General features: G+C 54.3%; 1 protein-coding gene and 2 long non-coding RNA genes across 19 annotated transcripts in view; 1 reads left to right on the forward strand and 2 right to left on the reverse strand.

Annotated features, from left to right (window-relative positions):
- LOC138427461 (uncharacterized) overlaps nt 1-5036 on the forward strand; it is a 68965-nt gene extending 63929 nt beyond the window's left edge. Inside the window, exon 3 of the long non-coding RNA XR_011252015.1 lies at nt 4410-5036. This is a non-coding gene — a long non-coding RNA (uncharacterized lncRNA). The remainder of the gene's footprint in view (nt 1-4409) is intronic.
- A 4305-nt stretch (nt 5037-9341) lies between these two features.
- LOC138427462 (uncharacterized) lies at nt 9342-14118 on the reverse strand. Its single transcript, XR_011252016.1, has 2 exons — nt 13313-14118; nt 9342-12099 (listed from the first exon to the last, which is right to left on the reverse strand). It is a non-coding gene; the product is annotated as an uncharacterized lncRNA (long non-coding RNA).
- A 3964-nt stretch (nt 14119-18082) lies between these two features.
- The window catches only part of CHST15 (carbohydrate sulfotransferase 15), an 80840-nt gene continuing 71748 nt past the window's right edge, over nt 18083-27174 (reverse strand). For all 17 annotated transcript variants that reach the window (XM_069566794.1, XM_069566804.1, XM_069566810.1 and 14 more), the window contains 2 exons: nt 22395-22542; nt 18083-20491 (listed from right to left, as the gene is read on the reverse strand). In XM_069566794.1, the coding sequence (XP_069422895.1) occupies nt 20301-20491; nt 22395-22542 (339 nt within the window). In that variant the 3' untranslated portion in view covers nt 18083-20300. The remainder of the gene's footprint in view (nt 20492-22394; nt 22543-27174) is intronic.

Consider the following 27174-nt stretch of genomic DNA (forward strand, 5'->3'; position numbering starts at 1 on the left):
TGGAACAGCATACTCTCAGTGTGGAGGGTATCCCTTTAAGCTGAATCAACCTACCTTTATGAAAAACTCATTATGTTTTCTTTATTTTTCACATTTCGCCTTAGAGCAGGGAACACTTGGTTCTTCATTTTTTCCACATAGTTCAGTGTTTGGAAATCACTTCTTTAATGCACGTAACAGAAAAAAATTAAAAAGCCACTGTGTTAACAGAGTCATGCCAAGGCCCAGATTCCTCAGGCAGTGGTGGGAACACATAGAAAGAGTGGAGGAGAACTAGATCTGAAAGGTCTGTCCTTGGACTTGACTTGTTCCAATTCCATTTGAATGTTCGGCCTCGGTGGGCTTAGGTCACTCCCTGATGTGGGCAGGCACCTCTCTGGCACCTTCTTTCCCAAGTTCGTCTCTCCCAGATGAGTCTGGTCGGAAAGCTCTTCTTGTCCCCTGCTTGCAATTCCCTCCCTTTGCAACTTCCTGGATGTTTTGGGGCCCTGCTCAGGTCCTCCCCGCAGGGAGCCTCAGGGACCTCCCTCCACACAGCCAGCCTCACCTCCCTCTTCATCCCAGCTCACATCCATCACAAGAGTGTCTGCTGGTCTAGAGCAAATGTCGACGTCAGTCATCTTCCTCTAGAAGATTAAATGCTCAGGGAGCAGGACCTTACTCAGGTCTAGGCTGCCTTCCCCTCCCCAGGTGATCTTGGCAGAGACGGTCATGACCGAGCTCTTAAACAAGAGTCAGTGATCTTGAACCTCAGACTAAGTTGTCACTCAGCCTCCTCCGTACAGTAGGGGGCCAGACACAGATGCTCTGGTTGACCCGCCTCCCCTGCTTGGAGGTGGTTCTGTCACTTTAATCCACATCGCTCCCTGCTGTGTTTCTGCAGAGTCTCTGTTCACACTCTAGCACTGCCATTGCTGCTGATGCCGTGTCTATAAATATGACGATCCCAGGTCTATGTTTGAAGATTTTATGAGCCTCTTTGTAAAAACACATTAAGAGATTCAGTGTGAAATTCTTCTCCCTTTTAAAGTTTCCCCTTCCCCTGGGCTCCCATCAGTCACACCAGCCTAAGGCCCCTGTTGGCTTCCGCTCTGTGATCTGCAAATTAAAGTAAATGCTGCTTTTTTCCGGGCAGAGATGGGATGGGCCTCCCTCCCCTCTCATCCAGTGTTACTACTGGATTGGATTCCCAATCCCATTTTTCTTGGCATGCAGGCATCAAAGAGGCTTTCCAAAGCAAGCGTGGCTCAAAAGATAAGCAGCACCGTGGGAACGTGATAGGATGGCCAGCTCGTCTTACTTGCCAGGGATACCCCGAGTCTCAGCACTGAAAGTCTCTTCCAGGAACCTCTGGGTCGCAAAGAAAGCAGGGAAGATCTGTTGTCCTAGAACAAAGGCTTGTTGCAGAATCATCAAACGTTAGAGTCAGGAGAGCCTTCTGAGCTCCAAGTGTTTCCAAAGGATAGAGAGAAGTGCAAAATCCTTATCCAAATGAAAGCTTACAAGAACCCTGAGCAGACAGGCTGGGCACCTCCCCTGGACAGAGGATGGGAGCCTGGAGCTCACCTCACCTCCACTCTGCAGCCCTGGAAGAATAAGGACCAGCTGGGACCTTAGGGCTCCTCTGATGTCATCCACACACCGCGTGGCCCCCAAGAAGCTCGGCAGCCCCCTCTCACCCCAAACCCCAGCCCTGGGAGAGATTCAGTAGCAACGTTGGTTAACAACACAGATGAGAAACCAAACTCTCAAGAGAGAACACTTCCCCAAGGTCACATGTTTGGAGACAGCGGGGCTTAGACGAAGAACTCTTCCTCCTTCAAAAGAGGCCCTGAGATGAACCAGCCCACGCCCTCTCTCAGTGCCCTGGACATCCTCCCACACACCTGATTTCTACATCTGGAATAAGCCATGTGCTCCAAACCCTGCCTCTGAGACACCACCCCTAAAACCCCTCACACACACACAGCCCATAGGGTCACAAAGAGTCAGACATGTCCGAGCAACTGGGCCAGCAAGCATGCTCCCGCCTGGCACTCAAGTCCTCAAGTCCTCACCACACGAAACCTCAGTCCAGTTCTGGGTCTATTCTCCCTGCATTTTAGAAATGGCTCCTAGCCTGCCCCTAACCTGAAAACTTCCACCCTCAGATACTTTGAGTCCACTCCCTGGCCAGTCGTGCAAAACTCCATAACAAAACATTGCCTGATCCTCAGATTTCAAAAGGAAGGGGCCAGCCAGCCAATCTCCCAGCCTTCACTATGCTGGCATTTAACCACAGACCCTCCTGCCCTGAGGGACCCTAGTGTGGGAAGCACCCACGAAGCTTTACCTGCGGCTACTCCAGGGCACCAGCAGAATTTCCTGGAAGTGTGTGTCCAGGGCTGAGAACCTCTAGGGCTCTGAGCCTGGGCAGACCCTCCTCATCTCCCCAGGGAGTCCTGTTGTGCCCACAGGGAGTAGATGAGGCTGATGACGTCTACCTATGAAAGGTGCTCAGTGGTAAGAGATAAATTGAGGCACTTTAGAAATTTCAAGAGATTATTTGAGCATTGTTGCTATTGTTCTTTTAGTTGCTAAGTCGTGTCCAACTCTTTGTGACCCCACTGACTGTAGCCCACCAGGCTCCTCTGTCCACGGGATTCTCCGGGCAAGATTACTGGAGTAGGTAGCCATGGCCTCCTCCAGGGGATCATCCCAACCCAGGCATCCAACCCATGTCTCCTGAAACTCCTGCACTGCAGGCAGATTCTTCAGTGCTGAGAAGCCCCCATTTGAGCATACACTGATTAAAATCAAAGATGGTTAGGAGCTGGCCACCAACAGGAATAAGGGGAAAGGTTTTCATACAAAAGATGTGGACACAAAACAGGGAAACAACAGGGCCGAGGCCATTGCCCTGCTGGGGACAGTTAGTTGGCTGCTTGTTCCTATGTGTATCTTCCTGGATTCCAGTGCATTGACCTGGCTGAGGTTTCAGCCAGCTTAGCTGGGCTACCAGGCATCGAGCCACTCAGTCCATGGCCTCCTGGTTTAATTACTTTTACATCAGTGACATGATTCTTTAATTTCTCACTCTAACCACCCAAACGTGCTGGACCTGTGGGCGGATGCTGTGCTACAGCTGGGAAGAAAGCTCAGCGATCCTATCCTTGCAACAGCATGAAACAAGTTGCAACGTGACCCCCTCTTCTGTTTGTGGATGGGAAATGCTGGTCCTAATTGGCCCAAGGACCACCACCCCCTGCCCCTTGCATGCTGTGAATGCTGTGATTGGCCCTGCGTACCTGCCAGCCTCCCAATCACATGCCCCAGCCGCCAGCGTGGGTTCCCTTATGGAATCTGAGGGCAGAGCTGCCACTTTAACACCCCCATGTCACCCATGACATGAGGACCTCATCCACGTCGCCCATGAGCCCAGCATGTCCCTGCAATGAATAACTCAAGCAGGGAATGTGGGAATCTGTGCCTCCCCCTCGTCCCACAGCCATTTCAAACAGTGGCCTCTCTCCACCCCAGACTTCCTTTTCAAGAGGGTCCAGCTCCCCCCCAAGGCTTCCAGATTAACCGGACGCTTCCTGCAGGCATAGGTCATCCTGGTGCTTTGCCACTTGCTGGGAAACCAGTATCACAGACTGGACCAAGTCAGCCGAGACAAAGGAAGACCCAGGGACCAAGATGGGGCCCAGGAGGCCCGGATGAACCAAGTCCCTCCCCACCCCTACCCCAGGCGGGTTTCCTCCTTGTTAAATGGAACAGCCAGGCCAAATCATGTCCACCTCTCTGCATCTAGCCTTCTCCTTGTAATTAATATTTCACCTGATTATATGAGTCAGAGGAAACCAAACGAAATGAAGATGATGAAACCAGAAAGGTCTGGTCCTGAAACTCACACGGTGCACACATCCTGGAATTATTCCACAATAAAAAGCCTGTTGAAACGTGGTCAGACAGAGCAGAGGCCAGTCCTTGTTGTTTAAGCAGAGAGGGAACAGGAGCTGCTTCCAGGGAACTTTGTTGGAAAGACCGGCCTGCCCAGGACGAGGTGGGGTGGGTCAGGTCTCAGGAATAAATACCAGCCCAGGTGATTAAAGGGGCCTCATGCAGGGTCCAGTTTCCCGTGCTGTGACCCAAATGGAGGGCGATGGTGTCCACATCACAGCCTCCTCTGCCTCATCCATGCCCTGCCCACCTCTGCGGGTGCCCGGGATGTCAGGGAGGTCAGAGGGGAAGCCTGGCAGCTCCCGGTAGCACTAAGCAACTTTGCAAACCTCTGGGGCCTTCTGGAATGATCCAGACCTGTGTATAGTTTCAGGGTCTCCTCACTTCTCCAGCATCTGAGAGGGAAACTCAACCTCTGAGAGCTGAAAAGCAATAAGAGGAAAACTCCATCCCCTTTCCTTCCACAGCATACCGGGACAAGAGCATCGTGGTTTAAAATCTCCTTGAAGGAAATACATCAGCTGCCCCAGACCGAGAAGCCCAGAGATCCAGGAGGGGCCATGGGTCACCTGCTCTGGCCGTGGGCTGGCAAAGCCCAGGCAAAGCGGGGTTCTGGGTCAGCCCTGGCTCATAGTGACAAGGGGAAAAGCAGTGTTCTACAGCTTAAGAAAATTTTATATCTATTGCAAATGAAAAGTGTGGCCTCCCTCATCAGTAAGAAAAGGCTACTGCTGCCATCAAGCCACTGTAAGCCACCCCTCGCCAACAACGAGCCCTGAGAGGACTCACAATGAGAAAGCACCGGCCAGTGGCCCCAGATGGCCAAAGTGCAAATGGAAGGAATGATGTCAACGAGCCCAGACTCTTGCATCTTCACATACACAGAAAAGTGTTAAATTCATTGGCTTGAGATGTCTGGTTTTCTTTTAATTAACAGTAATCTTTTGATGTTCCGACTACTCAATCTCTCGTGCAAAAGCCCCTGTATAACCCGGCTCTTCCCTCGCCTCTTTGAAGCAGTCCATCTGAGCAATCTGAGAAGCTGCATCCATTAAGCCCCAGTTTTGTCCTGCCAAATAAAACATAATTCCCAACTTTTAGGCTGTGTTTTCTTTTCGGTTGACACTGTCTGTCCATCTTTCATACATGACATAACAGGTATTCTCCTGAACGTTTCTCAAATATTAACTGGTTTAGCCCCACTTTACAGATGAGAAAATCAAGGTGTGGGGAGCTGAGGTCCCTCGGCTACCAGCCTCCTCCCTTTGTGCCTGGCTGTCTATGTAGCCCGGGGCTGGAGCTGAGGTGGGCAACGGGGCTGGCTCAGGGCTGCCAAGTGGGCTCAGTGCCTGGAGCTGGCTAAGAGCCACAGACACAGTGGTGACTAGGTGAGCTGGCCTAGGACAGCAGGGAGGAGGGGGACAGCTCTCTCACCAGCCCCCGGCCCAGTACCCCAGCCCCCAAGGGCCAGGCCAGGCTGGACCAGTGGGTGGACTCCGGCAGAGAACCCTCAGAGACTATCTCCTTGATGAGGAGCAAGCTGGGTCCAGGCAGGGGCCAGCGGGCTGAGAGCGGGCCTTTGGAGGAAATCGGATTCCTGCATCCATGGACTTTGCCCAGAAGCGGGGAAGCAAGTCGCAGCCACTCACTCCCAGCGGCTCCAGCACATCCCCAGTTGCAGCCTGCCCTCTGCTGGGCCTGTCGGGGGACCAGGAAGCCGTTTGCATCCTCGGGTGGCTTCTCAGAGGCCCCGCCTCGGCCCTTGTTCAGAAACTGAATGGTGGTGCACGAAAGCACAGTACAGCGCGGCTCACACGCCCATCATCGTGCTAACCACTTATTCGGGCTGGAACTTTTACTTGATTGCACTTGTCAATGAAACCATTGCTTGAGTTGTATAAAACGTGTGACTGTCACAGCTGGGGGTAGGGAGGGGAGGGTTGAGGAGCAGGGGATAGAGAGCTGAGCTCCAGGTCACCCCCACCACCAGTGTGTCAGGGTCCATTCAAGCTTCCATGGAAAGAAGAGTATTGCTCTATTTTCAAAGTTAGAGCCACCTGACCCCCTGCTGGCAGATTCTTAGTAAGAGACTTTGTGATGCAAGACGTGGCCAGGTTCCAAGGCCATTGGCACTCGAGACCTAAGAGCCCAGACTCTTGACTCAGGGCTTAGCCAACAGGGGTGACAGTCTGTTAAGGAAACAGCACATTGCTAGTGGAGAGATGTTTTTCCCCCTCTGGTAATTTCATTGTTTAAGTCTGGCTCCATCTTCCCCAAGATCTACAAACCCTCTCTGATCTCACAGGACAGTTACAGAGGATCAGAAGTGCCTCTCATTTACATCTTATTCACCACCCAGACTTAATTACCAGTGAAATCTCAGCCTCTCAGACTGGTTTCCAATGAGCTGCTACTATCTGAGTAGCTGTGGAAGAAAGTCTAGCTTGGCGTTCCCTCGGCCAGCACCCTGGTTATTAGTTTTCTAAACCTGGACTTACCTGGACAGTCAAGTCCCTATTTACCTAAAAACAGCAAACAGAAACCCATTGCCTCGAGCTTAGGTCAGGGAGGAGCTGTGTCTCAGTTCTGGAGACGCTTCCTCTGTAGTCCCTGCTCCCTCTCAGCTCACGTCGCATCTTAGCTTAAATTCATCCATCATCTATTCTGGTGACCGGAAAAAAATTCCAGTTCCTTTAGAGACCAGCCAGCCTCCCTGTCCATCCAACATCCTTAGCATCTGCAGTGCCCCAGCCTGTGCTGGGCACTGACCTGGGATCTTGGGACAGGAAGTATCAGGCAGTTACAGTCAAAACTCCTCCCTCCATAGTGCTAGTTAGCAAAAGTGTTATTTGCTCAGTCTTGTCCGATTCTTTGAGATGCCATGGACTGCTGTCTGCCAGGCTCGTCTGTCCATGCAATTATCTTGGCAAGAATACTGGAGTGGGTTGCCATTTCCCTCTTCAGGGGATCTTCCTGACACAGGGATCAAACCCAGGCCTCCTGCATTGCAGGCAGATTATTTACTGTCTGAGCCACCAGGGAAGGGAAATAGGAAAACAGTAAGCCAAGTTCATCAGTGAAAGATGATCACACAGAAGATGAAAAGTGCTGTGACACAGAGAGGCAGAGGGACCTGGAATAACAGCCTTCAGGTGGCCTTGTTGCCAGGTGACCGATGAGTGCCAGGCAGGGTGATCAATGGTGCAGAGACCCTGGGCACTGAGGACAGGCTGGGGGCTCCATGGGCCTGGATGAAGGAGGGAGGGGATATGGCAGGAACTGAGGTCGCAGAGGATGAGAGCAGGTCACGCAGGGCCTGGAGGATCGCAGGAAGGACTCAGTGGTTGTCTGGGTGAGGGGATGTCTTGACAGGGTTCCGGCAGAGTGACAGCCCCCAGCGCATACCTGCAAGTCTCCTTCTGGCTGATTGATTGTGAAGAGAGCCAGCGTGGGCGCTGAGGGCAGGCAGACCACTGCCCAGCCACTGGGAGGCAGCGTGGAGATGATGAGAAGGGGTCTTATCTAAGTCTGGCCTTAGTTAAGGGATGGGCAGGAGGGGTCCCAGGCCAGAGGAGCATGGGGTGGGAGAGAGCTGAGGACAGCTCCTGGCCTGGGGCCCTGGCTGTGGGGAGGATGGGGGTGTCGGCCCCTCAGGCCGGTTTGTGATGCTGGGTGGTGGTGACGGTCAGGAGGCAGATGGGCTCTGCAGAGAAATCTGTGCTGGACACGTGAACTGAGGTTAAAAGTCAGCCCAAGTGCCATCCTGTCCTCTCTCCCCCGTAGTCTGGCCCCCCGCACCTCCTTCATCAACACAAATGTCCAAGTAACACCCCTACTCCAGCTCTCCCCCCCCAGCTTCCATAGCGCCCAGCAGCCCTAGACATGACCACGGTTGCTTACACAGTGGTGTCCCGTCCCAAGGACAGCATCCCCTCCTCTAAGGTAGACACTGGTCTCGCCACGTCCCCAACCCTGGTGGGCCTGCAGTGGCTGAACGCAGCCCACGGGCCTCTCCCTGCCCTGTTCCCCTAGGGGCTGCTCCTCGGCCAGAGTGTCCCAGAGGTGAACGCAGGTCCCACTGCGGGGCCCAGGGATCCAAGTGGTCACTGCTGCTCTTGGGGACCCCCACAGAAAGGAACCTTCTTCCTGCAGGCTGCAGGCTCTGCCCAGGAACCTTGGGGATAGAAGATAACACCAAATACTCACACACACACACACACACACACATTCCCACAAGCACGCACTCACTCACATACACACTCACACACACACACACACATGCACTCACACACACATACACACTCATGCACTCATTTACACTCACACACAGATGCATGCAGCCACACACACATGTGCACACTCACACACGCACTCACACACACACATGCACTCACATATGCACTCATACACACTCACTCATGCACTCATTTACACTCATGCACTCACACACACTCACACACTCACACACTCGCACACACATACACACTCACATACATTCACTCACACGCACACTTACACACTCATACACACTCGTACTCATGTACACTCACACTCTCTCACACGCACTCACACACTCTCACACACATAGACACTCACATACACTCACTCACACACACATACTCACAAGATTTCACCTCTTTTTCCTCCTCCTCTTCCCTTTCTCAGTCCTTGCCGGAGGGTTTTAGACTGGGAGACTGGAAAGCCTGAAAACCCAGCTCTGCCTGACTGTGAGCATTTTTTAAACACAAGGCAATATACGAAGTATTGGTCATGAGTCTGATGAAGAGTGACGCTGACGCTTCTTTAAGCCGTGGAACCACTGAGCAGGGTCACAGCAGAGGACACAAGCCGGGCTTGCGGGACGTGTGTCCCGTCCTGGTTCCCCAGCCAGCGCAGCATATCTCTCAGACAGTCAGGAAAACACTGCAAATGCTGAAAAACACAGCCGAATCGATGCAAATGCACGTAGATGTATTTGGGGAGCAGGGGTGGTAAGGATTTTTCCTTCCGTTCTTAATTTCAGCGTCCCATAGTCACCGCAAACCCGAAACCAGGGAGAACAGCGCCCAGGGGTCTGGGCTCGCTGCAGGAGCGCCCCCTGGAGGACGCGCGGCCGCCGGCTCCCTCCTTGCTGTCGCTCCCCAGGCTCCTGAGGCCCATTCTCCGCGGAAGGGCGACCAGCTTGGCCGCCCAAGCTCTGCTTCATATTTTCTGCTGCAAAGGACATCAAACTGCTTGGGTGCTATTTAAAAATATCTAGACAGATGTCCCCTAATTCCTAGCCTAGGAAGCAGGATAAATTGTGTCGGATTTTTTCCAGAAAAAAAACTTTTTTTTTTTTTTAGAATAAACAGAAAACAAACAGCAAATAAACAAACAAGGACAACAAAAAGAAACCCTTCCCAATCACATAGACAACTTTAATTTATACCTCCTATAAAGCAAGGGCATCCCAAGTCCAAAAGTTATTGCAAACTTTGTTTCCAGAGAAGTGACCCTTTGGGTCCAGACCAAAGCAAAAATAAAAGCCCTTTCTGCAAATATCTCCAATCCCAGGGCTCGTGGGAATTTCATAGGGGAAAAAAATGGTAACGTACCCCAAGAAAAACTCATAATGATTTTTTAAAATAACAAACTACACATTGAAACAATTCACAAGGGAACGCCAGCAGATTAAAAAAAATAATAAAAACAGGATGATTAATCCTCCAAACACTTATAACAACAGAACAGTTCAAATGAAATGATAAATCATGTTTAGAATGATTAAAGACATAAAGAAGGGACAAAACCCATATTTAAAAAACAAAGTTCTATGAAAAAAAATTACAGACTTTTTTGAAATGAACCAAATTGAAATTCTACAATTGAAAATGGCCCAAATATGTCATTTTAAAATGAAAAACTTAATAGTTTCGAGACCAGGGTTGGTGATGTAGAGAAGTAGAAAGATTTGGTGAACTGAGACATAAACGGGAGGGAATTTCACAGAATGCAGTGCGGGTACAAAGAGGCAGAAAATCTGGAAGTGACTGAGAGGTGAGAACACGACTAAGAAGGGCCAGACTGGAACCTGTGGGGGTTCTGAGGGAGCTGGGGGCACTGGAGATGACCCTGGACATCAATTCTCCTTCCAGCTCCTGGCAGACTGCCTGTCCCGTGGATGGAGGGGGCACGTGACGAGTTCTGGCCACTGAAACACGAGCAGCCTGGACTGGGTCACCTCTCAGCTGATGAGGGTGCTGAGAAGGTCACACGCTCTGGAAGGGGCAGTCCCCAGGTGGCGGGGGAGAAGCCTCCTGGAGCAACTGGGACAGACGAGCAGGAGCTTGAGGAGCCTGAGGGAGACAGCTGTGAGGAAGTGGAGGGAAGGTGACAACCTGGACCCTTCAAACACGTCTTGCAGCAGCTGCTGGTAAAGTGCAGTCATTTTCTTTGCTCATTAGGCAGTGTGTCTTTGAATGTCCTGGCAGCGAGGGCATAGCGATGCTTCTGGGTTGTGCCAAGCTTGGCTTGTCATTGACACCCTGGACACTCCCAGAGCTGCCTTGTGGCCATGTCTCCAGACCTGCCTGTTGGAACCCAAGTCCAGCCCAGCCCAGCTTTGCTCCATCCAGCACATGCCTCATTGCAGGAGGGAGAGCAAGCAGTGGGGAAGGAAGGTCAGATCAAGCAGGAGGAGTACCTAGAGCCACGTGGAAGTCCAAGACCTCAGTGTGCCCACACTAAGGCAGGACAAGTGTTAGCCAACAATCCCCTAAAGAAAGGGGGTCCCCCTGGACCCCTGAGCTCTGTCCCCTCACATCTAGGAAGGACAAGGGTAGCAGAGCCTGCCTGGGTGGGGCTAGAGGCCACAAAGCCTGGCTTATGGAGATGGCCCTGGAGCCGGGAGACTCAAGGTCCATTTTGCAAGAAGAGAGGAGAGCCCAGGAAGGATGCTGTGGGGAGTGGAGACGGCAGAACAACGATGGGTGAGGAGGGAGCTCTAGATCTGCAGGCAGAAGCTGCAGGCCTGGTCCTCATCACCTACACTCCCACCTCTGAGGGGCCCCCAGGGGCATCAGGGCTCCCCCAGGCTCTCCTGAGACTGGGAGGGTGCATGAGACCCAACTTCAGGTCCGCTCAGGACAGGGTACTAGGAAGGGTGGGCGGGCCGTCAGGGTTGAGAAGGGGAGGCATCCATGTGGGAAGGACCGAGACAGGGAGGGGCTGGTGGGGGGCGGGTGTCTGACCACCACCAGTCTCAAAGGGCAGAAGGGTCTCAGCTCAGTGCATCAGCTCTGTGTCGGGGTGGCCCCAGATGGAGCGAATGGACCACTGGGCTGGGAGTCAGTCTGGCCCTTTCCCAGCCTCCCTTTCTCTAAAGGCATGACGGGCATGATCCTACATGGCCTGCAGGCCTCTTAGCTTAGACGGGGGTTGGGAAGGGCCTGGAGACTAAGAAGCACGTGTGAGCACCTCTGGGGCCCCTGAAATCCCTTCTCTGCCACACAGTGGCACCTCCAGAACAGCTCGCCTGGTTGGCTGATCGGAGATCTTAGCCCTTCCACCCTGGGGCGTCCTCATCCTAGGATGACCCTTGGTCACCAGGAGCTCCCTGGCCCAGGTGAGAGGTGAGCAGGAAGACAGCGGGAGGTCGAGCGGGCCAGCCAGGTTGGTGACGGGCATCTGTCAGGGTAGCCCCTCAGAGAGGTTGGTGAGAAATGTTTTCCTGGTGCAGTGCCCACACGGGTCACACGGGGGCAGCACAGGGCTGCATGTCAGTGGGAGCCTCCTACTCCCAGGGCTGGCTTCCTGGAATCCCTGAAGAATGGGGAGGGGGTTGCCACACCCACCCCAATCTCTTCTCCAGACACTTTCTCTGCAAAACACGTTGGGCATGGAAGCAGCTTGGGGAATGTGGCAAGTTCTCAAAAGGCAATAAAATCGCAGATCTGAGGCTCCTTGCAGTCCTCCAGGTCCCCCACACTGCTCAGAAGTTGGGGAAACCAGGGTTCGGAGAAGTCAAACCACTTGCTCAGGGTCATCCAGATCACCAAGCTCCCAGTTCAGTTCTCTCTCCAGGCGCTCTTGGCCTTCCTCTCAGGAACATCGCTCCATGGCTGGGTATCTGAGGGTGGAGGAAGGAACAGCCTGTGTGTCCCCAGGATCCACTGTCTGGACGGGAGACGAAAACACGAGTGACTACCGAGTCACGTGGAAAGCAATCAGCGCCACACTAGACAGAGGTGAGACAAGAAGGGGAAGAGTCCTCAAGCAGGTCAGGAGGTGGGAGACGGGGTGGAACCCAGGAGGCCATCATGGAGGAGGAGGTAATGCTTGCACTTGGCCTTGGGGTGGGGGGGAACGAAGTTGACTCAGTTGAACAATGGGGAGGGTGGGCACTCCTGGTGGCACAATGGCTCAAGCAAAGGCAGGGAGACAGACCATGTGGAGCAGAGGTGAGGTGTGTGCTCTCTTAGGGGAAGTTGGCCGGCAGCCTAAGGTCCGTGCAGGCTGCCTTTGGAACTGGAGGCTGGCGTGGCTTTGGAATTTGCCTGAATTCCAAATCATGTTGAAAGTGTAGAAAAATGGCAGTTTCTCCAGATTATCTCATGTGGAGGTGGGAGTAAACAAACGATCTCCATGGTGACCGTGGGGAGGCCAGCCCGAGGAGGGAAGCGGCCACTCCCCATTCCTTACCCGTGACTCGAACCCACAGCGCCGCAGGAGTTGCTGGCCACAGGGAACACTGAGGGCCCCTTACTAACCTCAGAACTGGCAGGATGGGGGCAACCCGCGATTCCTGGGCTCTGAAAAAGCTTCAGACCATGAGATGGAAGGGCCCCTGGAGACACCGGTCCCTCCTGTTCAATCCCCTAAAAAAGTCAGGGGCTCAGCACACACACAGCTCAGCTTCCTCCCTTCCAGATGGGTGCAGGACACAGAGGGGAGGCAGAAAGAGGGGGCAGAGGCCAGGATCAAGGCTCTGCCCAAAGGCCCCTATAAGGCTGGCAACGACTGATGAGGTTCATGGAAGAGAGGGTGGGGGCATGTCCGTTCCACTGCTTCTACAAGGAAATGACTTGAAGAGGCCACCTGGTCCTGACCTCAGTCCCCAGTGCCCGTGTCGGCTTCCCGGCCCAGACTGTGCAGAAGGTACGGGCACCCACCTGACTTCACCTGAGTCTCTGCCCGCCTCACCTGCCTCCCTAGAAACTAGGGAAACTTCATGGACTCAGAGGTGAGGACAGCTGGTTAAGAGGCAGGTCCTTGAGATCAGCAGACCTGAGATCAAGGACTAACTCTGCTCCTTAGGAGCCGGGGTTGGCGGGGGGGGCGGTGGTCTCGGGCTTATTAGTGTCGGCCCCTCTCAGCCTCAGCTCCCCACCTGTACAAGTAGAGGACCTCTCTCACAGTGGTGGTGAGGGTCCACGGAGACGCTGAGCACAGGGCCTGGTGCTCAGCGTGTGTTCCATAACAGCAGCATCGCTGTCACTCCGTCACCTCAGGTACTGTGGATGCCTCTCGTCTCCCTCCGCACAGACAGGTGCCTGTCTCCTTATCCCGCAGCATCCTAGCCGATGCTCAGGGCAGGCTTAGTGCTCTTGGCCTTTCTGCAAAATGCCCTCCAGGCAACTCTGTGTTTATTACAAGTCACTTACGCTTATTCCCGTCTTTCTTATGCCAGTTATGCTTGATATCAGACATGTGTGATTTAATAAATATAGAAACTAGCAGTTCTCAAACTGTTTGGTAGCCAGACTCCTTTACACTCTTAAAAATTAGTGAAGATTCCCAAAAAGCTTCTGTTTATATGGTTCACATCTATCAGTATTTGCTGTTGTTCAGTCGCTCAGTTGTGTCCAACTCTCTGCGATCCCATGGCCTGCAGAACACCAGGCTTCCCTACAGGAGAAATTAAGGTGGAAAGACTTTCAAAGCCCATGAATGCACAAGCGTGTAGTCCATCAGCTATCAGAGCGGGCTTCAGCCTCTAGAATTCATCATTTGTACTTTCAAGAGGAAATGAGAGGATAAAGGGTGACCAACGCCTTGGTATGGTCATGAAGAGTCTTAGCTTTGCCTGGTGGATCTCTTGAAAGGGTCTTGAGGGTCGCCAGCATCCTTGGACCACACCTTGAGAACTGCTGATGTAAACAAATGAAATACAAGCGCAAAATATGAGTCACTTTCTGAAAACCAGGTCGGAAGGGTTGGTAAGTCCCAGCACACGAGGGGAGTAACTACACGGATGACGAAAGACTCTGCCTGCCGACGCTTCGCAAGGGCCTCTCAGTTCTCATGCCCCTTTAGAGAACGAAAACCAGAAACCAGCTGATTCAGCACCATCTGGTTTTGGCCACAAAGGCGACCCGAAACTCCAATCTGCAGACTCATGTTTGGGCAAAAGGCTTTGGCCCTTATATCAGAAGACAGATACATGAATGTACTTTAAATATTTTAAGTAAAAATCAAATGTTTAAGAACGTGTATGTGGTTAAGAAGGATTTACAGATGCTCTGAGAATTCTGACCTCACCCAGCCCATCCTGCCCACCGTGGACACAGCTCTGGGCTTCATCCGGGCCTCTGACCTCTGACCTTTGCCCTCTCCCACCCCCACTTCACACAGTCAGGGCCCCATAAATACGTGGTGAAAGAACCAGTGAAGCCATCACTGAATGAGCAGATGAGCAGCCTCCCACCCGCCCTAATGCCTGGCCCAGAGCCTCGTGCAAAGTAGATGCTCCGAAAACCCCTGCTAAAAAGTTAAATGAGGACTCTGCAGACTTTCTAGCTGGGTGTCCCCTTGGTGCCTTTGAGGCCACCGGGCAGGGCTGAGTCCAGGGACAGCCTGTCCATTTCTGTTGTGACTCCAAAGCCCCCACAGCCAGCCCCCTAAAGGCTGCTTGGTCCTGTGAGTGGGAGGCTTGGCCAGCCCAGGACTTGGAGGACTCCTCTGCCGGCAGGAGTCTCAGTGGCAAAACCCATCTGGCCGAACAAATCTGTGTCTCCTTCCCTTTGTTTTCCCCTAGAAGCTCCGGTCACCACCTAGACCCCTAGATGGGCAGGTCTGCGGAAACCTCTGCCCAGAAGACCCAGAAACTGCTGCCCTGTGCCTAAGGGTATCAGAGATGGGGCTGACACGTGACATGCAGACAGGCGGCTGGGGAGGGGGAAACTGATGAGTGTGGGGAATGTACGCTGTAGCATGGTTAAGAGCTCTGACTTGGAAGATATAAAGGAAAACTTCTGAATTGACATTCTGCTCTTTCTTTCCAGGGATCTGAACTGTGGGACCTCAGGTAGACGGATAGCCTCTCGGATCCTCACTTTATACTTTCATGTACCATTACCAGGGCCTGAGGTGTCCTCGAGGAGATGGGGTGGACACAACCCCGGCCTTGAACCCAGCTCATCTGGCTCCAGGCCCAGGGCTGGCCCCACGCCCCCTCCCCACACTGTCCTCTTCGGGGGCCAAGTTTGTTGGGTGCAAGTCAGACTGTGCCTTTCAGGGGAAGAATGGTGAAGAAAGATGGCCCATGACTCCAGGAGAAGATGCTGGAAGCCTTCCAGCCTTATTCCCAGGACCTGGGCTTTCTCTGCTCTGGGAGAAGGGAATTTCTCAGGGAAGTGCAGGGCAGGGTCCCCCACTACCTCACGGAGGTCTTGGGAAAGTCCTGAGACTTGGGAGGCCCAGGCTCCAGGCCACGTGCTTCTGGATCTGACCCGGGCCTGACCTTAAAGGGCCTGCTCGGAGCTGGAGGTGGACAGAAAGCCCTGGCAGCCCTGGCGGGCCCCCAAGCTCGCTGCCCTGCTACCCCCAGCTGGAGTCCTCCACTGTAGGGGCTGAGGCCCCCTTCACTGCCCTGCTACCCCCAGCTGGAGCCCTCCACTGTGGGGGCTGAGGCCCCCTTCTACTCTCCTCTGTGCCCCAGACTCGAAGCCAGGCACCCACAGGGCAGCGGCTCACACCGGATAGACAGCCCTATTTCTTGCTCTGCCCGAGTGCGCGAGTGATGAACGCAGGTGCAACCGATTGGTCCCGACCCCTGGTGGGAGGACCCAGCCACTCCAAGTGGCGGACAAGGGGGAACGACTATTATTCCTCCGGGGGGCCTCTGCAGACACTGAGGTGCCACCACTTACGTCTCTGTAGTGTCCTCATCACCTGCAGGCTCTCAGGGACAGCCACCTGCAGGGCAAAGAGGCCCAGGACCGCCCAGCCTCCGCCCTGCCCACTGGGACCTGCAGGAGCCATTCTGCAAAGGATGGGCACCACGAGAGGGCGGGGCCGGGCACCACGAAGGGCGGGGTCAGGCAACGCGAGGGGGCGAGGCCATGCTGACGGGGCGGGGCTTCAGCAGCATGAGCAGAGCCAAGGTCACAGAGAGGAGGCCAGCCTGGGGCCACCTTGCTGACAGCGAGGTTGCCGGTTGCTTTCCAAAGGCTTCCCTCTTGGAGGCCAGTGGGTCCCCAAGAGGCCCTCGGGGGCCAGAAGACATTCTAACCGTTTGTGTGGTTTTCAAAAGCGACTCCCATGGAAGCATGACTCACTTCAGAGCAGCTGAACTTCAGAAACAGAAGTGCCTGTGTGGCTTCTGCAGGTCCCCCTGGGACCACGGCAAGGCTCACTTGGAAGAAACATATGAAGGAACCACTCGCCATTCACCCTGTCTCCTCCCTCCTCTCACAGGCACTGCCTGGACAGGAAGACCTGCCGTCTCAGAACAGACACATTGGGAAGCTGGGCCTCCCTCTGCTAGGCAGATGCTGCCCACTCAGACCTGCTTGTCCAAAAGGGGCAGGCCAGTGGGCACCCCCTGCATTCTCTGACTGCCAATCTGCTCACGGGACCACCCCCTGTTGCTGACTGGATAAAGGTTCCCAAAGATGCCTCCATCCTAATTCCTGGAACCGAGAGATATGTCATGTTACCTGGGAAGGGGGCTTTGCAGGTATGGCCTGCAGACGGGAAGGAGAGCTGATCTAGCTTTAGCATCCTGCAGCCCAGAGTCCAGGTGGCGCTAGTGGTAAAGAACCTGCATGCCAATGCAGACTTAGGAGATGTCGGTTCGATCCCTGGGTAGGGAAGACCCCCTGGAGGCAGGCATGGCGACCCACTCCAGTATTCTTGCCTGGAGAGTCCCCATGGACAGAGGAGCCTGGTGGGCTACAGTCCACAGGGTCACAAAGAGCTGGACACGACTGGAGACTGGGCACTCAGTCTGAGTGAAAGTTTACACTCAGACATAGATGGTCCTCATCAGAATGTTCCCTGAGAGCTGGGTCCCGAGTGGGGGTGGGAGTGGCCTCACAGCAGCGGGGGTTTTGGACAGGCCCCCGGGGAGGGTTTCCTGGGGTCCGCCTTCCAGACACCCCCATCTGCCCCCATCCCCGTCTCTCACCCGCCCCTTCTCACGGGCACAGCACCTTCCTCGCTGAGTGAAGCTGTCCCTGGCTTTGCCATCAGGAGCTGGGGGTCTCCTTGTTGGCAGGCCCGGCCTTGCTACCCCCTCTCCCCTCTGACACACCACTGTGGGGGGCAGTGCTGGGGAGACGCGAACCCAGAGTGGGTCTTTCCAGAATTTGGGAACCAACCCAGCTCCCCACTGCCTCCAGGATGACCCAGACTCCCACAGCCCCAGACCTGAGGTGACCTCATCTCCCTCAGGCTTGCCCTGGCTCCACCTGGGGGCCTTGGGTGTCCAGGGACAATGACATGCATACAGTGACACCAGGAACCTCAAACTCACAGCCCCCAGGGGCCAGGCAGGCCTGAGACATGAGGAGAGCAGCCTGTTGGGAGCAGCAGGACCTTCGATCACCCAATCTTGAAACCTGAATGTCTGAAGACGACGCTAGGCCCGTCTGTGGACAGGGCTGCACCTCGCCACCCTGACTCACACCATCCGCCGGCTGCACACGGGAGTCCCTGGGGACGTCCGCGTCCTCTCTCTCACTGTCACCGTGCGTGGCAGGTCCCCTGCGTACAGTGCCGCAGGCGAGACGCTGAGCTCCTCCTGTGGCTCCTTCACGCGCCTGCGCTCAGCGGAGATGCTCCCATGGGTGCTGTGACGGCTAAGGAGGAAGGGCGTGCCCTCTGGGGTCCACATCTAATTACGATCAGTATTTACAAAAAGACAGCACATCAGTGGTTCATGAACACACCTTAACGCGACGAAGGGGGTACAGTTTAATACAGTCGGATGCACAGCTTTGGGGACACAAAGTAACTCGGGTCGTGAGAGAGGCTCTGATTTGCTTTGGTTTGGGATGATGGGCTCAAGGACCACCGCTCGAAACAGCAGCTCTGCTGTCACAAGGAGAGGGGCCTCGCACGCGAGAGCAGAGGAAAGCAAAGGCGGCGGACAGACAGCCCTTTGGAGAAAGGCCCCTGGAGAAACCGGGTCCCCGCAGACAGTGCTGACTGCCAAGGATGGGCCTGCGTCTGTAGAAAGATTTGTATAATAAACCAAATAATATTGGAAGTAAGACTTTCAGTTACACTTCTGTAAGAAGCAGAATTACGCTGCATGTTGTTCACATGCGTAGGGGTGCGTGAGCAAAGTCCTTGTGACCACGGTTGGGGCTGAAGAGCAAAACGTGGGCTGAACCCGACAAGCTGTTAAAGAACTGGCAGAGGAATGAACCCATGAATGGGGGTTGAGTCCAGAGCAGAGGGGGCTGACAGGCAACAGAACTGAAGGGAACCCACTGAGAAACACACGCACGCACCCACACACGCACACCTGTACTGCAAATAAATACACACGAATGCGCCAGTGATATCTCCCTACAGAACCTCGTGCTCAGGCCACGTCTCCTGTGGGCTGCTGCTCCGAGTGCCACGGGGAGAGAGGAAGAGGGGGCCTGTCTCTGAAAGTGGGAGTTCGGGACCCGGGCTCCTCCACAGAGGAAACAGCCCGGGCATGGGCGAGCCCACCGCACGCCTTCAAGTGGACAGAGCATCCCACCTCCGACGGCAGTAGGGATGGGACAGCTGAGTGAATCCTCAGCCCCACAAGTGGCGGCTGCCCATGGAGGTGTTTGCACTTTCTGACTGGTAGTGTGCCGGGCACCTCGACCTGGAGACCTCTGACTCGCAGAAGCTTCCACTGACAAACCACATGCCTAGCTTAGCTGGGGGTCCTGCCTTGGGGCTTGTGTGCAAGGACAGTGTTCAATCTTTCCCATCACCTCCAAGAAACAGCAAGACCGTCAGCGCATCTGACAGCAAACCGAGCTGCCAAGTGGCCCAGAAAGTTCTGTCAAGGATCTGCTCCCGGCTTTCTCATATGGAATCCCAGCACAGCTCGTCCGGCCCAGGCAGAGCTCACATGCGTATTTCTGGATCAGAAACGGGCATTCTGCAGTTCGCTGGGTGAGGAAGGCCCTCTGGCCACATATGGAGAAAGTGATAACAAGATCACTAGAGAGGAAGGCAGAGCAGTGGAGCCTGTGGCCCCCAGAACTAAAACCTCCCAACGCAGGCAGCTCTCTGAGGCCCTCAGGGGCACAGCTGGGGCCAAGGTCCATGGAAAAATCCGTATTCCTTCAAGGTGCTCAGTCTGGCATTAACAGCGACCATTTCCCTTCTGATTTTAAACTGAATTTATATCTTCAGTTAGAAACTGAAAAAAAAAAAAACCTCTTGAGAAAACATCTAGATGGACAGAAAGAGAGAGCTCCAGCCAGTGAAATGCAGAAAGTGGTTTGTTTTAAATACATTCGCTTTCTTTTTAAACATAAGTAAAGTCCACGAGGACAGAAGGGGAGGAGGTCCGAGACAGGAATGTGCTACCCAAAATTGGCTTGTGTCTTTTTTCTCGTAAATAGTGAAGTTGATGGGGTTTATGTCTGAAGAGACAGAAGGGCTGACTTTGGGGTAAAAGGCAAAAAAAAAAAAAATGAAATGAACCTCATGATTCTCCATGAGAATCCATTCTCCACCATCATGAGGTTTAGTGACCTGAACAGAGGGTTGTGAAACTGAATGTGTAGTGTGTATCCTGGCCCTCCCTGGGCTGGGGCCTCCAGTGGATCTTGGAATCATCAAAGCCCAGACTCCACACCCAGCACCCTCCTGCACCCCCGCCCAGCACCGGCCTGCCTCGTCCTGGAGCCCAGACACTCTCAGAGCAGAAGGGGACCCCTTTCCAAGTGGACTCTCCGACAGCCTCCATCCGAGGCTTGGCGATGGGTCCTTGCTGGGCTGTGTGACGTCACAAAGGATTCGGAACCAGATTCCACAAATACGGGCCCAGGGAGGGGGATCTCCTCCAGGCTCTGAGCACAAGAGTTCCCCACCAAGAGAGACCTTCAGACCATGGAAGTCACGGAAACCGCAGCCCTGCCGGCTCCGGGAAGCCAGTCTCACGTCTTCCTCCACAGGAAGGCCTCATCAGCGAGGACCTGTGCCAGCCGGGCATTGAAAGGCCCGTAGAAGTCCCGCAGAAGCCTCTGGGTGACCGGCCACATGGGCCCCAGATCCCGGTCCTCGGGACGCCGCGTGTTGGATGCCGGGCTCTTGGTCATCAAGGCCTCTTGCTTCTCACTTAAGGGTCCTGGAACACAAAGGAAAGAGCCAGTGAGGCAAGTGAGGGGCGTAAGAAACTCTGATGAGAGAATCCGGGCCATGCTTCCTGGGGAGTCAGGAGGTTCCCGTAAGAATGTGTATGGAGATTCAGATTCTTTGGCTGGATTCATTTCGGACTTGCTGAGGGAAAGGGAAAAGTGAAAGTGAAGTCGCTCAATAGCGTCCGACTCTTTGTGACCCCGTGGACAGCGGCCTACCAGGCTCATCTGTCCATTGGATTTTCCAGGCAAGGGTACTAGAGTGGGTTGCTATTGCCTTCTCCAGGGGATCTTCCTGACCCAGGGATTGAACCCGGGTCTCCCGTGCTGTAGGCAGATGCTTTCTGCGTGGTCTGGTGGATTACCCGCCCTGGAAGCACAGCTGGGTCTCTGGGCGCAGCCTCGCCTCCTAGTTTCACTTCCAAAGCCCCCTAAAGAGGAGCTGGCCTGTGCCTGGAGAGCTGTGGCCTGCCACACGTGGCCTCTGCACGGAGATGCTCCACAACCAGCACTCGAATTCTGCCTCCACCATTTCCACTCCAGGCCTCTGCAGAGGGCCTCGTGGTGGGGCCATATTTCACCCTGTGTGTCCTGCTGTGCAGTCATCGTGGGGGGACGGGTGGGGGCCACCCATGCCCAGGGACCACCCTCCACTGGCTGAACATCCACCTACAGCAGGGGTGTCCATGGGGAGAGGCCCAAGAACAAACCAGCAGGTGCTGCCTCCCAAGGGTGCCGCCTCCACCCCGAGCCCTCAGGACCTTAAGCCTCTCACTGGCTTAACCTCTAGAATCCCTGCTCAGCCTCTGTGCCCCAGGGCTCTTGGGGTCAGGCTGAAGTCCTGAGCCCATGCACAAAAACTACACCCCAGTATCCCTGGGTTACGTGACAGGGAAGGAACAGACTGGCCTTTGCCATCGTCCATCTTAGGAAACAAAGACGAGTCACTGAAATGTGCCAGAGTCTGCAGGTGGCCCAATCAAAGGAAAAACGGTTCCAGGCCTTAAAAGGAAAAAGCAATCACACTCTATCACATTACCAGGTCTCTGAGAAAAGAAGAAAGGAATCAAATGACACAAGGGCCCTGAGTCCCAGCGGTGGGCAAATGGATTTCAGGAAATATTCAATTGACAAAATTCCCAGGCAAGCTCATCAGACAGGGCTGCAGGGGCGTCTGGGTGGGTGTAGGAGAAGAATGTGCAGGTCAGCCCAGCCTCTCGAGGGGTCCTGGATGCCGCCCGCCGGGAAGCACTCTGCACCCGCGTACACGCCTCTACCAGCCATCACTGGGGCCAGCGAGTCGGCCTGCTACCACAAAGTGCCACTAGGGACTCGAGGGGACGGTCTCCTCTGGGTGGGAACAGGGTCCTTCACCCTGGAGGCCCAGGAGCCCAAATCTGGCCACGTGGCACTGCCTGCAGGGGTCCCAGCAAAGCAGGGACAACCAATGACCTGCCCATCCCATCCTCCAGGCCCTATGGCCTCTGCAAGACAGTTCCAGCAGTCAGGACACCCTGTCCATCCTCATGGCACACCACTGCTTCCAAGATCCCTTCAGCAGCTGGGACCCCCAAGTCACGTGTAAGGATTTCACATGTATGAGGATGCTAAATTACTCCTCGCCCGTGTCACCCTGGCACTAGGCGATTCAAGCCTTGCTTCCTCCTCTCCTTCCACTGGACCGTAAGCTCCCAGATGAATGGCAGTCTCTTCCTCCCCACACTGCGCACAAGGCCCCATCTGGAGCTGGTGCTTCACCAACAGGCGCTGATCTGTGGGTCTCCCAGCCCAGGCCCACCCTGCTCAGGCTCACAGAGTCTGCCTGGGACCCGGCAGGTCAGTGTCCATGGAACTCGCGCCCTGCTCTGTGGGTGTCCGGCTCGAGATTCATACCAAGGCTGAGGAACTGGAAGACCCTGTGCATGGTGTCCTTGACGTTGGAGGCATGGTCTTCCAGGCGGAGGATGAGGAACTGCTCCTTGTTAAAGACAGTGAGCCAGTCTAGAAGGTACACGGCGTACAGCCCAACCTGGAGCCTCACCTAGGACCAAGCAGGAAGGCGGGCGTTAGTCCACGGTAATTCCTCCAAAACCGTAGATGCTTTTCCATATGCACTACACATTATAAACCAACAGCGAGAGGAATCCCAGCAAACAACTACCTTCAGAAGTTGGATTTTTTATGTGGACCGAAATGCTGGACTGGATGAAGCACAGCTGGAATCAAGATTGTTGACAGAAATATTGATAACCTCAGATATGCAGATGACACCACCCTTATGGCAGACAGTGAAGAAGAACTAAAGAGCCTCTTGATGAAAGTGAAAAAAAAAAGTGAAAAAGTTGGCTTAAAACTCAACATTCAGAAAACTAAGATCATGGCATCTAGTCCCGTCACTTCATGCCAAATAGATGGGAAAACAATGAAAACAGTGAGAGACTTTATTTTGGGGGACTCCAAAATCACTGCAGATGGTGACTGCAGCCATGAAATTAAAAGATGCTTGCTCCTTGGAAAAAAAGCTATGACCAACCTAGATAGCATATTAAAAAGCAGAGACATTACTTTGCCAACAAAGTTCTGTCTAGTCAAGGCTACGGTTTTTCCAGTAGTCATGTATGGATGTGAGAGTTGGACTATAAAGAAAGCTGAGGGCCAAAGAATTGATGTTTTTGAACTGTGGTGTTGGAGAAGACTCTTGAGAGTCCCTTGGACTGCAAGGAGATCCAACCAGTCCATCCTAAAGATCAGTCCTGAGTGTTCATTGGAAGGATTGATGCTGAAGCTGAAACTCCAATACTTTGGTCATCTGATGCAAAGAACTGACTCATTTGAAAAGACCCTGATGCTGGGAGGGATTGAGGGCAGGAGGAGAAGGGGACGACAGAGGATGAGATGGTTGGATGGCATCACCAACTCGAGGGACATGAGTTTGAGTAAGTTCCAGGAGTTGGTGATGGACAGGGAGGCCTGGCGTGTTGCAGACCATGGGGTTGCAAAGAGTCGGACACAACTGAGTGACTGAACTGAACTGTTTTTTTAAGCCTTCATTGAATTTGTTACAATATTGCTTCTGTTTTTACATTTTGGCCAACAGACATGTGGGATCTTAACTCTGTGACCAGGGACCAAACCTCCATCCACCCTCTGCATTGGAAGGTGAAGTCTTAACCACTGGACTACCAGGGATGTCCCCAGAAGTTGGATTTTAAACACCACTCATGCTTGCTGCCCTGTGCAGGCCTTTGTGTCCCATGCACAAAGGATTCCCACACTCAGGGTCTCATTTCATCCTTAGAACCACCCTGTAGGTATCTTCACGACATCTCATAGAGAGGACCTGGGTGAAGGGAGAGGCCAAGGTTACGCCCACCAATGGCATGGAATTCCTTTACACAGGACCCAGCTGCCTTTGCTTCTACACCCAGTACTCAACAGCCGTGAGAAACACCTGCAAATGCCCAGCAACCAGCCACAAGAGGAACCGCCAAATGCCAGGTGCCACACAGAGGTCTAGGGCCTTCAGCGTGTGTGCACATGCCAGTGTGAGCAGCGTTGTACGAAGCCCTTCCTGTCCACCTGCACTTCGGGGTCCTTGTCCTTCTCCTGTGCCTCCTCTTGTGCCAAACTGAAAATCGTGTGTGGTGAAGCATTAACTTGACTCACAGAGACGTCTGGCCTTGGTCCTTGGCTCCTGAGAGGCCACCAAAAGCCACCTGGGAAGTCCTGCCTGATGAGAGTATCTCGCTTGCCCGGGGGGCAGGGGGGGTGAGTCTGGCCACTGGACAGTCTAACAGCACGACTTAGGATGCGGGATTTGGGCCTTGCAGGACCGGTCTGACCTCCAGAAGGGACTGGATGGGTAAAGGTCAGCCAGGCGGGCAGTACATGATGGAGCCTCAAGAAACGCTGCAGACACCAAAGGCTTGGGTGGGCGTCCCCGGCTGGCAATATGCTGCGTGCACCATCACACGTGCTTCTTCTCTCAGCTGACTTTAATCCGTGTCTCCTCCCTGCTGTAAACCATAACCATGAGTGTAGCAGCCAACCGTGTGCTCTGTGATTCCTTCCAGTGAATTACTGAACCTGATGGTACTTTGGGGGACTTCCCCCAGGTTGCAAATAGTGTCAGAAGGGAGAGTGGTCTTGAGGACAGTTCCCTCTGACTTCACAGTTGGCTGTGCAAAGCTCCGGGAAAACAGCAAACCCTTCCCCTTCTGCTCTGAGGTCCCCCCCTTTCTCCAGCACTCCTACCCATGTCCCCCACTCAGGGACCCGCTCCGTGTCCGGCCTCTGGTTGTGCCTCATGTCTTTGTTCGGGCATGGTCCCAGCCCCATGCCTGGTGCTCCCGCCTCGAGTCTCTGAGGGTGAGCTCCCCACACTGATGCCTGGCCTCACCTGACTCTCCTCGTGTGCAAAGTCCTTGGCCTGGCTGGACCCCCAGCCCACCCCCTCCCACATGGAGCGCCTCCCAGTGCCCAGTCCTGGTTCCTGACGCAGACACTTTCACCTCCTACTTCGCTCCCTCTCAGCTCTACGCTGACCTCCTTCCTCCAGGGCGGGGCTAGGATCTCAGTCGGCGTCCCCTCATCCAGCGGTGTGAGGCCAAGCCCCCTGGCACTCCCACGCTGAACACGGTGACGACCACAAGACAGTGAAACGCTTGACAAAATATGTACAGACACTAACTGGCTTCATCTTTAGCTATTCTTTTTTCCATGTCATTGTTCTCCTAATTGTGTGGGAGGTGGTGGAGGAAGAAAAACAATTGGAGGGGGGAAAGCTGTCTCCAGAATTCATTAGCTGCCTGCAGCCCTTAGGTTGCAGCTACCTCAGACACCAGCTAGCAAAAAGACCTCAAGCTGGGCCAGAAATAAAGAGAAAACGGGCATGTGCCAGCCTCAGAAATAAACACATGCATCGCCTCCACACAGACAACCACTGTGAGCACGGCTTCTTGCTAAATCATCGAGAGCTTTCTGTTCTCAGTCTGTCTGTCCCTCCCATGGAGGACCAGCCTGACCAGGTTTATCTCTTCCAGAGAACCTGCCCTCAATCCTAAGAACCTTCTAGAAGGTTCTAGAAGGTCCTGCCTTTGTAGCAGGATGGGGGTGTTTTAAAGTAGCTGCAGTGGTCCCTGGACCTGGCCACAGGTGACAGCATTTCCCTGGAGTGTGTCTGTGCCTTCATGGACGAAGCCCCCCTGCACTGGGCCAGGCAGACCTCCTGCAACTGGGTCTGCCTTCCCAGGAGGGCTGGTCAGCAGCAGAGGGACCGTCCGGGGCAAGCAGGGAACAAACTTGAGAGGGCTCTGCAGGGGCAGAGGGGTGGGCAAGCTCTCCTGGTCTCCTGGACACTCCTGTCTCACTCCAGCCCCTCACCCCCCACCCCCAGCCCCCTTACCAGTCAAGGGAAGTGCCACTCACCTCGAATGATAGTTTCTGGTTCATGGAGCATCGCTGCTAACAAACTTAAGATAGTTTCATGCTACCCCTCCCCTCATCTTTCGCCAGTACCGATCAGAGAATCAAAGTGGAATGGGGATAAAAAAGAGTCTTTAGGAGAAGTGCCCAATACGTTTAAATTTGAAAAACATTAGAGCTGAGGGAGGCCTTTGAGGTTATCTGCTTCAGCCAGCTCTGGGTGGAAACACAAGGGGCCCAGGGAGGGCGAGGAGCCTGCCAGGGTCGGTTGGAGAACACCCACCAGAGCCTGGTCCCGAAGCTGGGCCCTCGCCCTGGGGGCCTGTTCCCCCATCCCAGGCCAGGAAAGAGCTGAGGAGTGCGGTGTAGGGTCTCCCCTGACAAGAGCATACCGAACCCCTCTGCTCCTCACTAGGGATTCGGTTGGAACTCTCCACCCAGCTTCTCCACTAGTTTCACAGACTGCCCATTCATTCATTCATTCATTCAGCAAATATTCTAGTGCATCCTGCATGCCAGGTTACATGCTAAGCAACGGGGATGTGCTGCTATGTAACAGACGTGGCCCCTGGCCACGTGGAGCTTGCAATCTGGCGGAGGTGGAGCTAAACTGGTGAAGAACAAGTTATCTGTAATGGCCACTGTGACCCAGGCTGTTGGGAAATGAAAGGCGTGGAAAGAGAGCGAACCGAAGTCAAGATTAAAGCAAGACCCGAAGGATGAGGAGCACGTGCCAGGGAGGGGCGTGGGGTAGGCTCTGGAGTCAGGTGTCCCCAAGACGAGCACCCAACACAACCCCTGGAGGGCTGCTGCATAGGCAGATGGACCTGTCCCCCCCCCCCACCCCCCGCAAAGCTCCTGATTCTGGAGTCTGGGGCTCAACCTGAGAGTGTGCTTTCCTGACAAGTCCCCAGGGATGCTGATACTCTTGGTCTTGGACCACACCTGTGAATCCCTGCTCTGAGGCAAGAGGACCCAGCAGGGGAGGGTACGGCTGTAGAGCAGCGACGGAGAGGGAGGTGGGGAGCGGGAGGGCAGGCAGGTGGGACCGGTTCCCGAGCTCAAGGGCCAAATTCTGTGTTGATCCTTTGTGTGCGTCTTCCCTGCAAAACTATACACGCCAGCAGGGCGGCCTGGGATCCTACCTGCTCCTCTGTGCAGCTTGCTCTTAGGGGAGACACTGACAGGAACCGCCTACCCCGGCCAGGCAAGATAGGAGCCACTCGCATGAGCTATCTTAACAACAGGT

Source organism: Ovis canadensis, chromosome 22 (genome assembly GCF_042477335.2).
Source record: "Ovis canadensis isolate MfBH-ARS-UI-01 breed Bighorn chromosome 22, ARS-UI_OviCan_v2, whole genome shotgun sequence".
Classification (NCBI taxonomy): Eukaryota; Metazoa; Chordata; class Mammalia; order Artiodactyla; family Bovidae; genus Ovis; species Ovis canadensis.